This window comes from Notamacropus eugenii, chromosome 3 (genome assembly GCF_028372415.1).
Source record: "Notamacropus eugenii isolate mMacEug1 chromosome 3, mMacEug1.pri_v2, whole genome shotgun sequence".
NCBI classification, from domain to species: Eukaryota; Metazoa; Chordata; class Mammalia; order Diprotodontia; family Macropodidae; genus Notamacropus; species Notamacropus eugenii.
This window is the reverse complement of record NC_092874.1, coordinates 5,215,965-5,231,399: the sequence shown is the minus strand read 5'-3', so window position 1 is coordinate 5,231,399 and position 15,435 is coordinate 5,215,965. Positions and strand designations below refer to the sequence as shown.

The window sequence follows — 15,435 nt, the reverse complement described above, 5'->3', positions numbered from 1 at the left end:
CAAGGAATATATTCTGCCAGTTTTCAAAATCCAGTTTCCTGTCTGGGTTCCTATAGGGAATCCCCGATGATGGACTGGGCAATCTTAGGCATGATGTCTCAAAGTTCTCTTCATCTGTTTGGTTTTTGTTTACCATGGCAGACTCAAAAGCCCCCCAAAGGCAGTCTGCAACCTCTAAGCCCTTAGGGGCATCCATTCCAACAATGATACCATCCAAAATCAAGTGCATTCATGTGAAGTCTTCTCCTCCATTGGGTAACTTGAATTAATAAATGAATGGATTGGATGAATGAATGGATGAGTGAGGAAATGAATGAAAAGGTATGTTGTGAGGGCTTAGCATGTGCCAAGAGACATGCTTTCTCACCTATTCTCCATGCTGAAAATCTGGCCAATCATTGCTATGCACTTAACCTCTGGAAGAAAGATAATTTCTGCCCCATCAGCCTTTTCATCTCAGCACCAACAAGCCCAACAAAGTTGACCAAAACATGCCTCCAATTCATTTGGGATTACTTAAGATTCTTTTAGGGAAACATTGGCATCTTCAGACTTTAGTCATATTTCCATTTTTCCTACATTATTTTCATACTCTACTCATGTTGATGAATGCTAGTGTTCCCTGTTCCTTTTCTTTTCTTTCCTATTGTGTTAATACTCACACTTCCATGGATAACCATTCACTCTGAGAAGCAGCGGATTCCATGGTTAGAGTATAGAACTTGAAGTCAGGATCACTTGAATTCAAATCCTACCTTAGATACTCACTAGATAAGTGTGTGACCCTGGACACATCGCCTAATCTCTCTGTGTCTGTTTCCTCTTTGTTAAAGTAAGGGGGTTGGACTTGTTGACTTCAAAGGTCCGTTCCAGCAATAAATTGATGTGATATTATAATGTGACATCTCCATTGGTATAAATAGTCCATCCACCCATTCTTGTGCTGTGCATCTCTTGTCCATATGCTCCATCCCCTACGTCCAGATGGGATAAAATGACTTTTATGTATCACTATAACTCTATCAGTAGATGAGAAAGTCACTGAGGGAAGAGACCAACTTTTATCTCCTCTTTGATTTCTCTCATTGACGTATCACATCTTCAACTGATAAAATCTATTTTAATAACCAGCTTGAAAGATTCCAGTTGTCACACACACACATATGCACACACACCACACACACACAAACACACACAGACACACACACACATACCATGAGTTCTCAGGGATCCCTTATCACAGAATTTCTGAAATCTAGAACTTCTTGAAATGGCTCCTGAGAGTATATGCCAGGTGCTGTAAATCTATTCATTATTTATGTGGAAATCATAGCTCCTTTGCACAAGATGGAGAAGAGTAGCTTTCATTTGGGACCTTCTGTAAGCCTTCAACGGGAACTTAGCACCCAACTTGTTTTTGGTACTGGGGATATGATACATAAAGAGATCTCAAAAGGTATATAGCAGGGACCCCTTTAAAGTCTGTCTACAGTTGGGCTGCAAACTGCCTCTGGATCCTGGTGGCAATGTCTGCATTCTTTTCATGTTTAGTGGGAGGGGCCCCACTTTGACAACTTATCTGTCAACTCTCATTTTGTCCAATAACAAAGGGGGAAAATGTCTAGTTTATTTGTTGTGACCATCTGGTCTCAATTGCACATTTGAAATTAATGTAATTGTAATGGACTCTTTCTGGCCCTTGCTTCCCCAGGAGAAGAGGTTGATAGACAGCTGTGCATAGACGCCATCTTTCCGATCCCTGTGGCCTGCGAAGTACCATGCCCCAAGGACTGTGTGCTCAGTACGTGGTCAGGATGGTCCTCCTGCTCACATACTTGTTCTGGCAAAACAACTGATGGAAAACAGATGCGTGCCCGCTCCATTCTGGCCTATGCAGGGGAGGAAGGTAAGGGCTTCAGGGAGCCATGGGATTCTCTGGCTCAGTTAATCTGTGTTGTATGTGACAAAAAAAGTCACCCTTCTCCAAGCACAGGCTCAGGGAAGGCTTGGGATGCAATGAGGCACTAGGGAATATGTCTTGGCTTTCCCCCTTTATTGTGGATGAGCCTGGCTTTCTAAGGGACTCTTTTTCAAAAGATTAGTAGCATCACAGTTCCCATATTTTGGCCTCAAAGTGATTTCAAGTTCATTATTATTTACAGCATCAAGCACTAAAGTCCAAATGGAAGTCAGTCCCCAATACCATAAGTTAGAACTTTCTCTGTCTTCCCTCCTTTCCAGGAATCATTTATTTCCCTTGAACTGGGGAGAGGGAGGAGCTATAGGGAGCAACACCTATGATTTCATTGGTATGGGGAACTTCAATCGTGGAAATGTCCTCCCCTGGCGCAGATCATTATAACACAGGTTCAGGGGATGGCCTAGGGCACTATGACAGTCAACAATTTGCCCGTACTCAGACAACTAGGATGTATCAAGGGCAGCATGAACTCTGGTCTTCCCATGCCACTTGGCACCCTCAGCAGATAAAATACTGGCCCTGAAGTCAGGAAAACCTCAGGTCCAATCCAGTCCCAGATACTTGTTAACTGTGTGACCCTGGGCAAGTCACCTAACTTCTTTCAGTCTCCGTTTCCTAATTGATAAAATGGTATCAGCACCACTTCTCAGGGCTGTTGTGAGGATCAAATGAGATCATATTTGCAAAGCACTTTGCAATCCCTAAGTAGTAAAGCAAGTGCTAACTGTAGCACATAAATTATTTTAAATGATCCTCGTTTACTTTCCCATTGTTTTTTTGTTTTCCTGTCCATTTAGACCAGCAGTTCTCAAAGTCAGAGAGTCAAAACTATCATCATAATAACATTAAGGTGTTTTAATTTCTAGTATGCTAAATAGTGACAGATACAACCCACGTAAACGAAGTCTGCAACAATTTTTAAGGATGTAAAGGAGTCCTGAGACCAAAAAGCATGAGAAGCCCTGATTTAGACTCTCTAAGCTGATCAGTAACACAGTGGGCACTTTTTCTAAAGTATGTTGGCACTGAATGGAAGACACTGTCTTTCTTCTCAGTTCCTAGTGATATGTCAAATTCTCATGTATAAAAGGTCTTAAATTCTCAGTAGGAGAAGGGGAAAGGGAACCATTAGATTAAACAAGCATGTGCTATGATGCTAAGCTCCTCACAAACATTATCTCTCTTGATCGTGACAATTGCCGCTAAAGTACCTGTCCAAGATGCTAGTCATCCTGCTGGGGATGGTATAGAGTATTCTCTTTCATTGTGACACCCAATAAAATAATACAGGAGCAAGTGATGCATAAGGTCAAACCATGCCTGGTCACATTGGGCATGCCTGTTCAAAGAGATATGGGTCAACACTGTGGAACACTGTCAAGGCAAATGACTTAGCCTAATGTGCAAATGTAGCTGCGCTATACCATGATTTCTCCAGATAATCAATGCTCTGCTTGCTACCCATTGATGGTGTGTCCTGCACACTCATCTACCATTTATCTGTCTGGGAACACTTTCTATAACAAATACATGAGGACCTTCTTCTTTGGAAAACTTCCCTTTCCACATATAGAACATCTGTCCAAAAAGCCATCCACTTCATTAAGGCAAACACAGGGATGTAGTCTTCCATCTACTGTAATTGGATTATAAGCAGACACCTTGAAATTACCATGTTGTTCTTAAGAAATCTAGAGATTTCACTGATCCTTTCCCATTTGCCACAGAAATAAAAATGAAGATGAGACCAGCTCAGAAACAGAGGAAATGTAACCTCCTAGAGAAGACACTCTTGCTCCTTCTGAGCTAAAGAAGAGGGCAAACTTTTTCTCAGATTATGATTTTATCTTAAGGACAATCAGCTGCAGCAGGACTTCAGACTTCATGACAATTCGGTGTTTTCATCCTGCCTCTTGTAAATATATTAGACACCACTGGCACTGGCCAGCAAGAGCCAGCAGGTCATCATTTTCTCAATGTATAACTTCACACTGTCTGAATGTGGGAGGTTTTCTAGATATCTGTTTAGTGTTTTTCGTGGATGCTTGTTAGCCTCTTGCTTTGGAAGGGTGGGAAACTCAGTAATATTGTGCCAGGACAGTATCACAAGCAAGCTGTACTGTCATAATCACCAAATGAGGTGATTTTGAAGCATGGCCTGAACAAGAAGGGTGTTGTTCCAGTAGCTGGGAGACATGCACTGATACCTTCTCTGGGCTGGGTCTGTTGTTCATTTTAATGGCCCATCCATCACAATCCACAGCTCTGGTAATGGTGGCAGGAGGCAGAAAGTGCAGTTGAGGCAGTTTCTTTGTTCTGCCTTAGAGTTCCACTTTCCTCGTTAGTGGTCAGTGATTACTGCCTTGCATAATGCAAGAGATTTCTTAAACACTTAAGTTCTAAAAAAAAAATCTTCTCCAGAAATGTATTTTTTCCTTGACACTCAAGAATGTAACCAGCCAGCTAGTGTCCATGAGACCAATGGGTGTGCAAGGCTCATTGAAACCTAATTTGGGGGCAGAGTTCCTAGGGATGTTGTCCCCCTCTTCAAATACTTACTAAGACATACCCTTCAGGAGGAGAGCAGCCTCTCCACTTTGTTTAGTGCTGAAAAGCAACAAACATTACATAACAGATCAAGAGACACAGCAGAGTACATGCCACCATACTACGTAGAGTGCTGAGTCCGGAGTTAGGGACGCCTGCATTCAAATCCAGCCTCAGACACTTACTGGTTGTGAGACCCTGGGAATCTTTTCCTGCCTTAGTTTCTTTAACTGTAAAATGTGGATTATAATAGCACCTCCCTTCCTTGTGAGGACCAAATGAGACCATAATTGTAAAGCACTCAGAATAGTGCCTGGCCCATAATAATATCAAAAATGTCATTATAGACTTGAACACCAGAATGCACAGAACAGCACATGTCCAGGAGCAGCAGCAGCCGAGGTTTGCTGTGCAGACACATCTTCCAGCCTTTCTGTTGAGCTCTCTGTTGACTGAGAGGATCCTTTGCCATTCCTCTGCCTTTTACTTCCTTTTTTCTTGTCTCTCTCTTTCCTTTCCCTTCCATGCCTTTCCATTCTTTCTGGTTATTTCTCTTTTATTTCTTTTTCTCTTCCTTTCATGTTTTATTCATTCCTTCCTTTCTTACTCCCTCCTTCTCTCTTTTCTTCCTTGTTCTCCCTTTCTTGCCCCTTCCTTCCCTCATTTAACTCTTTGCCTTCCTGGTTCCGGAATGCCATTGATGTGTATGAGGAATGACAAAGCCTGATGACTGATGCTCCTTGGTACTGTTGGGAGAGGCTACTAGAGTCATTGTAATTCACCTGCTCCTTTGCATTGAGGCGGCATACCTTTGCACCTTTTTCCTTCACTATATTGAGCCTTTCATAAGAGCTACCACAGAAAGGCTTACCTTCAGGCTAACCATGTGAAGGCTTCTCAGACTTCTTGGTAATTTGCCCCTTTCTCCTCTGCTCCCAAATCTAAAGCCCATGCATGGGATTTACAGTGAGAATAATGTCTCCTATCTGGGCAGGACTAAAACATAGAAAGCTCAGAAAACATCTTCTAGTGTTGAACTGGGGAAAAATGAAGCCCTGTGGGAACTAGCACCAAATCTGGGGTTCCCAAGACTTGCCACTTGTTCTCTGTTTGACTCACCCCGGGCAACTCACTGAACCTCTCTGGGCCTGTTTCTTTCACTGTAGATGAGATGACCTCAGCGGTTCTCATCCTTGCCAACTTTTGGTCAATAATTCCATTGTCTGTGATTCTATGATTGTTTGAATGCCTCCTCCCCCATCATTTTACAGGAGAGGAAACTGAGACTCAGAGAGGGATTTGGTGGTGTAATGGAAGGCGCGCTGAATTGGGAGCCAGAAGACTTGAGTTCAAATGTCAGCTGTTTACTGTCTGCATGATCCTAGTGAAGTCATTTCTGTTCTCTGAGTCTGCTCCTTCATCTGTCACATGAGGGTTGGACTTCTTGCTCTACAAGACCCCCTCCATCCATCTCCTATAAGGGAGTTGGGCATCAGGTGGAAACTTAGTTCAGGTAGAACTGGGATTGGAATTCTTGGAGACTCTCACCCCCAGGCCAGGGTGAGGTTTTGTCTGAAGCCACCTCTACTGATCATGGGCAACTATTTCTGTTTCCCATGCATGCATCTGCTCCCCTGTTTACTTTTCATTGTGGATTGTGAAGTGACTGGTGTGCTCTCCTTCTGTATCTGACACTTACCAGATGTGGATCGACTCACTTAATGTCTCTGAGCCTCAGTTTACTCATCTGTAACTTGCCTCATGGCTCTTGTAGGACTCAAATGAGATAATGCAAGTCAATGGCTTTGCAAACTTGAAAGCATTTTAAAGATGACAATTGGTATTATTCTGTGGGCTTTGATGTGCCATCATCATTAGCTGTTTTGAGGGATGATGACATATAGTTTTCCCTTGTATTCTGGAAATCTTTGCCCTAGAAATGAGACCTCTGGTTGTCAGACAGATGATGGAGTGCAATCCTAGTCAGTTGTATGTTTGCTGGACTGGGACACAGGAATCCCTGTTCCTTTTAACTCCTCTCCTTCAAATCTGCACACACACACATGCACACACTCACCTGTGGGTGAGCCATTCCTTCTAGCTACCAGGGAGAGTTCTTTTCTGAGTTCTTCTGATGGGCAACCCCAGAGAATAGCTGGTGTGTAGATGTGCTGATCCTTCCTATTGTTTAAATGCCAACCATCATTTATCTACCCCCACCTTTTAGTAAACTGACAAGAGTACAGAGAATGACAATTTCCTATACTAGGTGCTTTCCATCAGATCATGAGAAAGGGATGTAGGACCTTCTCTGCATGTGCATGTATGAATTGTAAGAATTCACTGTTGTTCTTAGGAAACTGAATCATAAATGGTAACAATAAGAGAAGTCAGGAGCAAGAAGCAGAGGAAGAGACATACTTCAGATGAAATATGAAGGAAGAGCAGGTTTCAAACTTGGGTTTCCAAGATCATGGGTTTCCTTTTTTTACTGATTAAACCTCCATTTATTAGCCAAGTATTTATTCAGACTTGCCAATATTTAAGCCTATGCAGTACTGTATAAAATAAAAAACACCAGATGCATCTTTTGCACAGTTGGCTGGATTGGTGGACTGGTCTGTGATAGAAATTTCAAGCAATATTAACAAATTTTCCTTTTTTACTAAAAGCAGTTATGGAGAGAAGGGATGCTGTCCTGCTATGAGTACATAAGAGATCATGAGCTAGACCAGTCAGGGATATTTGAAATGTCATGTTCCATAACTTCACAAACTTCATTAGAAAGGAGAATGGTTTTGGAAACATCATTCCCTGGGTCGAACATCAACTAGAGTGGATTCTCATTTGAAACTAATTGCCCATTCAGCACAGGAAGGAGAGGGCATCGATTTGTGCAAAGTGGGAAAGGACCTGATGTAATAGCTTCCCCGGCCAGCTGTTAATAATGTTCCCCTCCAACAGATGTGTGTGCTCTTTTCCCAATGCACAGGAAGTGGACACTGACATGAAGGGATACAATCAATTGTCCTAAAATCAAGAGAGTAGAAAGTTCCTATTTAAAGGGTCTGTCATAGCTGCTGTTCATCCAAGCTCCTGGGACATGTCAAGATTATCCCAACTACCAAGTACAGATGTGAGGAGACAAGGCAATAGGCCACAGTCAGGTTACATTTCCTGCTTACAAAACACTTTATTTCTGTTATCTTCCTTGATTCACATAACCACAGTGAGTTTGTGGGATAGGGCAGTGTTGAAAGGGGAGTGGTAGCATTTCCACTTCACAAATGTAGAGACTGAGCACCAGAGAATCTAATGCACTTCTGCTGAAAGCCATGTAGCTGACAAATAATGGAGCTGGGACCCAGGTCCAGTCATACCTTCCACCTTCAAGATCAGTGGTGTTTCTATTATATTAAGGTTCTTCTTTTGAAGTGGAAACAAAAGACTTTGCAAAGAGAGTTTGCCGCCATCATCCCTAGACCTCAGTTCCCTCATTTGTAAAATGAGGTTGGACTTGATCACCTCTGAGATCCTTTCCAGCCATGCATCCATAGTCCTAAGACTTAGAGGCGATATGGCAATTATCTTCAGAGGGTCCTCACATGAAAGATAGATTGCTCTAGTTCTATTTAACATTATAGGATGGTATAAGCAACAAATAAATTTAAACTTTTGTTATGGAAAAAATCGCTTAACAGAGCTTTCTCAGATTAGAATAGGAAGGTTCATAGGGCTCTGTAGGGAGCTGCTGAGAGTTTCTCATGATCGGGATACCCACTTCTCAGGGACATTCTTGGTAAATAGATTTTGGTCAAGTTCAGACTGGTCCATGTAGCTGTTGACATCCCTTCTAAGTGGAATGCTGGCATGACTGGACAATCATTCATTTGATAAAGCTCTCAGACTTCTGGTGGACCTATGAGCTCAACATGAGTCAAAAATACAAAATTTCAGCTGAAAATGCTACTGTGATCTGGACCACATTGAGAGATGCCTAGTGGTCAGTCTCAGAAGAACAGAAGGAATATTTCTGCCATACACTGCCCTCACCAGACATTCTCTGGAATATGCTGTTCCTTCCAAGACACCAAATTTTACAGATTTATCCAAACAAATGTTAAGTGGCTTACTTAGGGTTACACAGCTAGTAAGTGTACGAGGCCAAATTTGAGTTATCCACTGTGTTACCTGGCTGCCCTGTCCTCAAGGACTTCCCATTTTACTGGGGAGGGCGTGGTAAATGATTTGCACCTAAAGAAATGAAAACAAACTAGATGCAGAGAGGTTTTAAAAGGGACAGAAGGCTAGTAGGGATGGAGGAGGTGATCGTCAAAGGTCTCATGGAGGAGGTGGCAAGGAACCGGAAACTCTATACCTGAGTGAAGGCAAGGGGTCAGGGTGGGATGCCACAGGTGGAGAAGAGCTAGCAGGCTGGCTGGCCTCTTCATTTCCTTCTGCCGCACTCCTTACAACTCCACCATGCACACTCTCAGATATCTCAGCATCAGGGAACTCGTCGGCTTACCCTCAGGAGCCTCTGTAAAATGGGGATAACAATAACTACAGTGTCACCCTCCCAAGATGGGATTAAATGACATAACCTTTGTAAAGTGCTTAGTGTGGTGCCCGGCACACGGCAGGTGCAATATCAAGGTTAGCTCTTGTTATTGGGTTTTCTGCTTGTATCTAGTGCCGAGCACAGAAGTTGACATGTATTTGTTATGGAATGATTGCTCGCTGACTTGAGCTGGATAAGCTGGGCCTATGGTCCTTGTTCTAATATGTGCCTTATCATTCCAGGTGGCACTCCGTGCCCAAACCACAGTGCCCTGCAAGAGACACGCAGCTGCAATGAGCATCCATGCACTGTTTACCACTGGCAAACAGGCCCTTGGGGTCCATGCATTGAGGACAGCTCAGTCTCCTCCTTCAACTCTTCAGGAACTTGGAATGGGGAGACCACATGCTCCGTTGGCATGCAGACAAGGAAAGTCATCTGTGTCAGAGTCAACGTGGGCCAAGTAGGACCTAAAAAGTAAGGATTCCTGCCTGGTGGCAGCATAGGAGCTTTTTGAGGCTTCTTTCTCTGGGCAAGATGGGTTGATCAGTGCTGGCCAGGTCTGCTGCCTGCCATAGAGCAGCTGTTCTGAGTAATAATGATGGGTGAGGCACCAGTAACTCAGTATTTCTGGAGCCAGATTCCCAAAATCGCAGAAGAGAAATCCCCTTCCAGCCCCTTTCCAGCCTTCTGAGAAATGCATCCTGTCTTCTACAAGATGGATCTTAGTCATGCCTCCTTCATCACAATCATGATGTGCTGGTGGGGTTGGGCACCCAACAGGGGTAGAAGAGAGGGTGACAGCTTTCTGAAATGTTCTCCTTGCAAAGAGGCAGTATCCAGGATGGTGAGTCCAAGCTCATTACCCCTCCCCAAGGTTAAATGGCTGAGCAGTCTCTCAAAGATGAGAGAGACAGAGACACAGGGAGAGACAGACAGAAAGAGACAGAGTGAGAAGAGAGAGAATGAGAGCAAGGAAACAAGAGATAGACAGAAACAGAGAGACAGAAGGGAATAGAGAGAATGCACTGAGGGAGAGGGTGACCCAGGCATTTACTGGAAAATGTTTAACAACTAAAAAAGATACAGTTCACACTTTTCAGTTTAATCTGCATCATTAACATTTTCTGCATCACTTCCTTCAGAAGAGACAACGTACAAAAATTAAACCAAGCCCTGACTTGCAGGTTTCTGATTTCCAAGATGTCAATGGTCACATTCACACTCAGAATGTAACAAGAGTGGGCTACGATAAAGCCTTGGACAAGCTGAAGTGTGTGTGAGTTTGGGGCTGACTCTAAATTCCTCAATGACAAAGTGAGCTCATCTGCAGGAGGCGAGTCCTGGATGCACTGGGGCTAAACTAGGGAGGGGGATGCATTTGCAGGCACTCCTTTTTACTTTCTGCCAATTAGATACAAAACCTTCTAGAGCTCAAACAGTGAAACTAATTTGTCTCTAAAGGAAACGTCTAAGAATGCCCTATAGGAGACAAACCCTGTGCTGGCTGAATCTCCACCTGCCAGTTTATTCTTAAATTTGAAATCTAAATCTTTATAAATCAAATTCCACCGAGACATTTGAATCATGGCAGATATATCATGGCAAACTGTATAGTTCCGGGGCTGGCTTTGATATCACTTATTGTTCAATAATGTCAAAATTATTCTCCCTGTGGCACAAAATTCATTTCCTGCTCACAGAGTTGGGCTTTCTTGGATTTGCAGTGAAAAGGAATTGACTTCCCAGGGAACCTGGGAGTTCAGGAGGGAAAAGGGCCAAAGACAAGGATGCTTTCCACTTCCTCTTCAGCCATAGAGAGGATCCTCAGTCTAGGACTGGAAGAGACCTCAGCTTCCATCGAAGGACACCCCTTAATGCTACAAATGAGGAAACTGAGGACCAAAAAGGACACAAGCAATAACAGTAAATGATAATCAGTAATGCCAGCTGTCACAGCTGTTCAGAAGGACCTGGGAAGGAAAGACGGGGGGCTGGGGAGAGATATCTCCTCTAGTCCTAGCAAGAGGCTCTGTGAGGATTTGTATCCTCCCCAGCTGAGGAATGACATCAGAACCACCAGCATGTGGGCTCAGGTAGAAAACTTGCCTTATGAGCTCCTCAGGTAATGAGTCAAGTGAAAAGCCTGACATAAATTTAAACTATCATGAAAGAGGTAGAATCCTACACAACTGAAGTCATTGGAAGAGTCCACATTTACGTAGTGCTTCGTGGTCTGCAAAGACTTCCTTGCAGACCTGCTGTGTGAAGTAGATGTGTTGTTTTCATTGTGCAAGGTCACGCAGCTCTTGGGTGCTAGATTCAGGACTTGAAGCTGGTCTCTTGGCTCCGGTCCTCTCTCCACTAAACCTGGTCCGATGACATTCAATAGAACAGCAACACTATTAGATCCAAGAGGACTCTCAGACATTCCAGACACAAACATGTTCTGTGCCACCACAGGTGGTCCCCTCACCAGGGCACCTTCCCTCCAGGAACGAAGGACTTTGTGGAGATCTGTAAGGCCATGTGCTCCCAGGTCCTGTTTTCACTCTCCTCCAGAACTACTGCTAACATTTCCAGCCCACCAGACTTTTGCTTAAAGTTGAAGACAAAAAAAAAAAAACCAATCATGCCTGAATGTGGATTGGGAGGAAAGGTGCAGGATTAACCTCCCTCAGACTATTCAATCAGAATAGTGCCCTGGAGGACCCGCACGTTAATCCAGTTTCATAGTCATTGTAAATGCCCTTTGAACCAAACAGTTTACAATGGCTTACTCTCAGATTTTTTGTTCAAGCCCCTGGTTGCCAGTATGGATCTGCTAACCGCAATGGATTTTCTTGGCCTTTCGAATTCTGGAGAACAGGTTGCTTTTGCTTGGAAGCAAATACAAAGACTTCAAAAAACAGGGATATTGTCTGTCTTCCAAAATGCCATGTGATATGCCCAGAATCATTTTGTACAATCCAGGCATTTGACTCAAATATGCAAATAGAAACCTTGCTTTCACTTCCCTTAATAAAGCAGCTCAGTGCTAGATGGACAGATCAATGGTATTGGGCTAGTCTGTCCTCCCAATAACAGACTTCATGCATCTCCTCTCTCTTCTGGTTAATTTGACCTTGAATAAGATGGGGGAAGCGGCAGGGGATCAATTCCTGGATTTAAGTTCAAGTTACTAAATACAAAGAGTTTAAAAGAGAAAAAAGAGGCAAGCCAATGAAGCCTCTCATCTCTCAATAGGAGCCCGGAGTTGGTTTAGTTGCCATTTCCCAGAACTGGGGTCCCGAAGGGTCTGCTCTTTAACAGACTGTGTGGTTAGAGCTGTTCTCTCCACAAGGGCTCAGAGCACTCAGTGATTCGTTTAGTCCAACAAGGAGCCATGAAGCCATCTGCCTTGGTCACTGAGCTGGGCAATGGGATGCAAGGGCAAAAAGGCAGCAGACCCTGCATTCAGGGAAAACACATTCTACTGCGGGGTAGGGTTGGGGGGGAGGAGCAGCATGTACATAAGTAGGTAACTCAAGGAAGGATGAAAGGCTGAGAAGGTCAGAAAAGGTTTTTTGATGAGGGAGTCATTGAGCAGATGACAAGAAGTAAAGATGAGAATAGAGATTATCCAATATTGAAGGGCCTGTGCAAAGGTACCTGGGCATCTGGGTGATGCAGTGGATAGAGCACAGGGTCTGGAGTCAGAAAGATTTATCTTTCTGAGTTCAAATCTGGCCTCAGACCTTTACTAGCTGTGTGACCCCAGGCAAGTTACTTAAGCCTATTTTCCTCAGTTTCCTCATCTGTAAAATGAGCTGGAGAAGGAAATGACAAAAACCACTCTAGTATCTCTGCCAAGAAAACCCCAAATGAAATCAAGAAGAGTCAGACATGACTGAAATGACTGAATAATGACAAAGGGACAGAAATGAAAGATGGAACGTCCTAGTAAGGGAACAGATAGCCCATTTGACTGGAGCATCTGGGGAGAAGGGCAACAAGACTTCTACAGATCTAAAAAGAAACACTGGAGTCAGATTGTAAAAGGGCTTTAACAACTTCATAGAAGAATGTGTATTTTACCCTAGAGACAACAGGAAGTTATTGAAGAAGCTTTTTGAACAGAGGAGTGACCTGACCAGACCAGTGTGTTAGGAAAACTTAATGAAAACTGTATTTATGGAGTTTCTGTATTAAGAAAAAATTCCAAATCTGTGTCCCTGTAGATTCCTCGGAACTTTTATCAAGGTTACAACTTACAGAAAACATGATTCCCCCGGGCTTTCCTGGTCTATATATCAGTAAAAGTGCCCCAGAAAGAATGAGATCTGAGAATAAGCCTTCCTCAGATGTAGTCTAATTCTCTGTTTTCAATGGAGTAAGTGGACCCCTCAGGTTTCCTGTTTCTAAGCCTGATCTCAGCAGCCAAATGGGCCTCCTTAGAGATTTATGGTCTCAGTGGTAATAGAAAAGATTAACTTCCATGATCCTTATCTGGTTCCATTTTGTACTTATGCCCTTGAATAGGACATGCAATTAGAATAAATTCAGGCTTATCCTTGACTTAAGACAGGAGCTTAAGAAAATCTCAAGATCCATAAAATGGTTACATTTGTTCCAAAAGTTTCCATTTCATCCTTCGGGGCATGTAAGAAACACACATGATCTTCTTTAAGGTGGCTTCAAAGTCAGGAATTGCGGTTAATTGTTCATTTCATGAAGTGTTTCACACCCTTATTCCATTTTTCTTAAGGCATTTGCTGGCCTGTGCTAAGTCCTTTAAGGGAAGACCAATTGCTTTCTAGAAGGCATCCTGATTGGGGTAAATCTGAGGATCTCATGCATAATAAATAATGGAGCAGTTTCCCCATCACACAGCTGGGTTACTGGCTCCTGCCAGGCAAGATTAGAACCCAGAATTCTTTAGATAACTCCACCCATGTTCTTTCCACCACACTAAGCTTCCACCAAGCCCCTCATGCCCAGGCCCTGATTACCAAGTGCCTATGCCAAAGGGACACCCATGTTGCTGTCTCCAAAGTCAGATACGCAAAGTGTCAATAGTCATAAATGTGATCACAGTATCAGAGGTGGAAAAGAAACAGATTGGTATGGCTGTTCAATGGTTATGTGCAACCAAATAAAAACAATGGTGTCAGTATGATGGCAGTGTGGTATAGAGACGGAGGCCACCATGGGGTAATGGAAAGAGGGGAAAAGAATCGGGATCAGTGGACCTAGTTTGAATCTTGTACTTGCTACTTACTGCCCATGTGACCTCGGACAAGACACTTGCTTCTCCCTTTGGAGTCTCATTTTCCTCAACTATGACATGAAGGCCTTGAACTATTGAGCCTACAAGATTCCCACCAGCTTGAGAGCGTATGATCCCCTCCATGCTGGAAATCTAGACCAGGGCCTTTTCTCTCATTCCATTGTATGATTCTCGTGGGAAGGAGGTGTATTCTTGATCTGAGTATGTTTAAAAGCTAGAATCCCAACATTCTGTAAAGATCAAAGGAAGCAACATATGTAGAGCCGTTTCCAAACTCTAAAGATGTAGAAAGACAAGATGCTGATATAATCCCTAAATAATGGTTGGTCAGATATTATCACTATTAATATCATTATTATTGTGATTATCCAAACTCTGACCTGTGTTTTGCTATCTCCAGATGCCCTGAGAACCTTCGACCTGAAACGGTGAGGCCATGTCTACTTCCTTGTAGAAGGGACTGCATTGTAACCCCATATAGTGACTGGACACCATGCCCCTCCACCTGTAAAGAAGGTATCATTGGGAATGGGCTGATGGAGAAGGGGCTCTGGGTTCCCCTGGCTGAGGCCATTGGATTGGGTTCATGGACTTTGCCCTCCTCACAACAGATTACACAACAGTTCAGGCTGTAGGAGGCTAAGAATGCAAAATAATGTCTATCAGAGAAGGATATATCAAATATATGATGCCATGTGGTGACCTGTTCTTTTTTGTTTTAGGGGTATGAATCAAAATAGAGATGTCACAGAAGTAATTATGGTAGATTTGTTCATCAAGTAGAGATGACTCCAAGGGGCAAAGGTGGTTTTACATATTTGTTCCTGCATCAATTCTGGGAACTCAGGAGGAGGAGGAGAGCTTGTACTTCTGGGTAGTGTATCAGATGGAGCGCTGGACTTTGGGCCAGGGAGACAGGTTCAAATTTTGCCTTGTTCATTACTAGCTCTGTGACCTTTGGCAAGTCACTTATTCCCCCTCAGTCTCGGTTTCTTCATCTGTAAAATGGGTATAATTACATTTATCTCATAGGTTGTTGTGAGGAGAAAACGAGACATTATATTGACAGGCTTTAGA

The 15,435-nt window shown here is 43.3% G+C and overlaps 1 protein-coding gene across 1 annotated transcript in view; it reads left to right on the top strand.

Moving 5' to 3' along the window:
• The window catches only part of THSD7A (thrombospondin type 1 domain containing 7A), a 357,822-nt gene that overhangs the window by 266,044 nt on the left and 76,343 nt on the right, over positions 1-15,435 (top strand). The window contains exons 7-9 of the mRNA XM_072650795.1: positions 1,712-1,906; positions 9,332-9,566; positions 14,759-14,874. Of these exons, the coding sequence (XP_072506896.1) occupies positions 1,712-1,906; positions 9,332-9,566; positions 14,759-14,874 (546 nt within the window). The remainder of the gene's footprint in view (positions 1-1,711; positions 1,907-9,331; positions 9,567-14,758; positions 14,875-15,435) is intronic.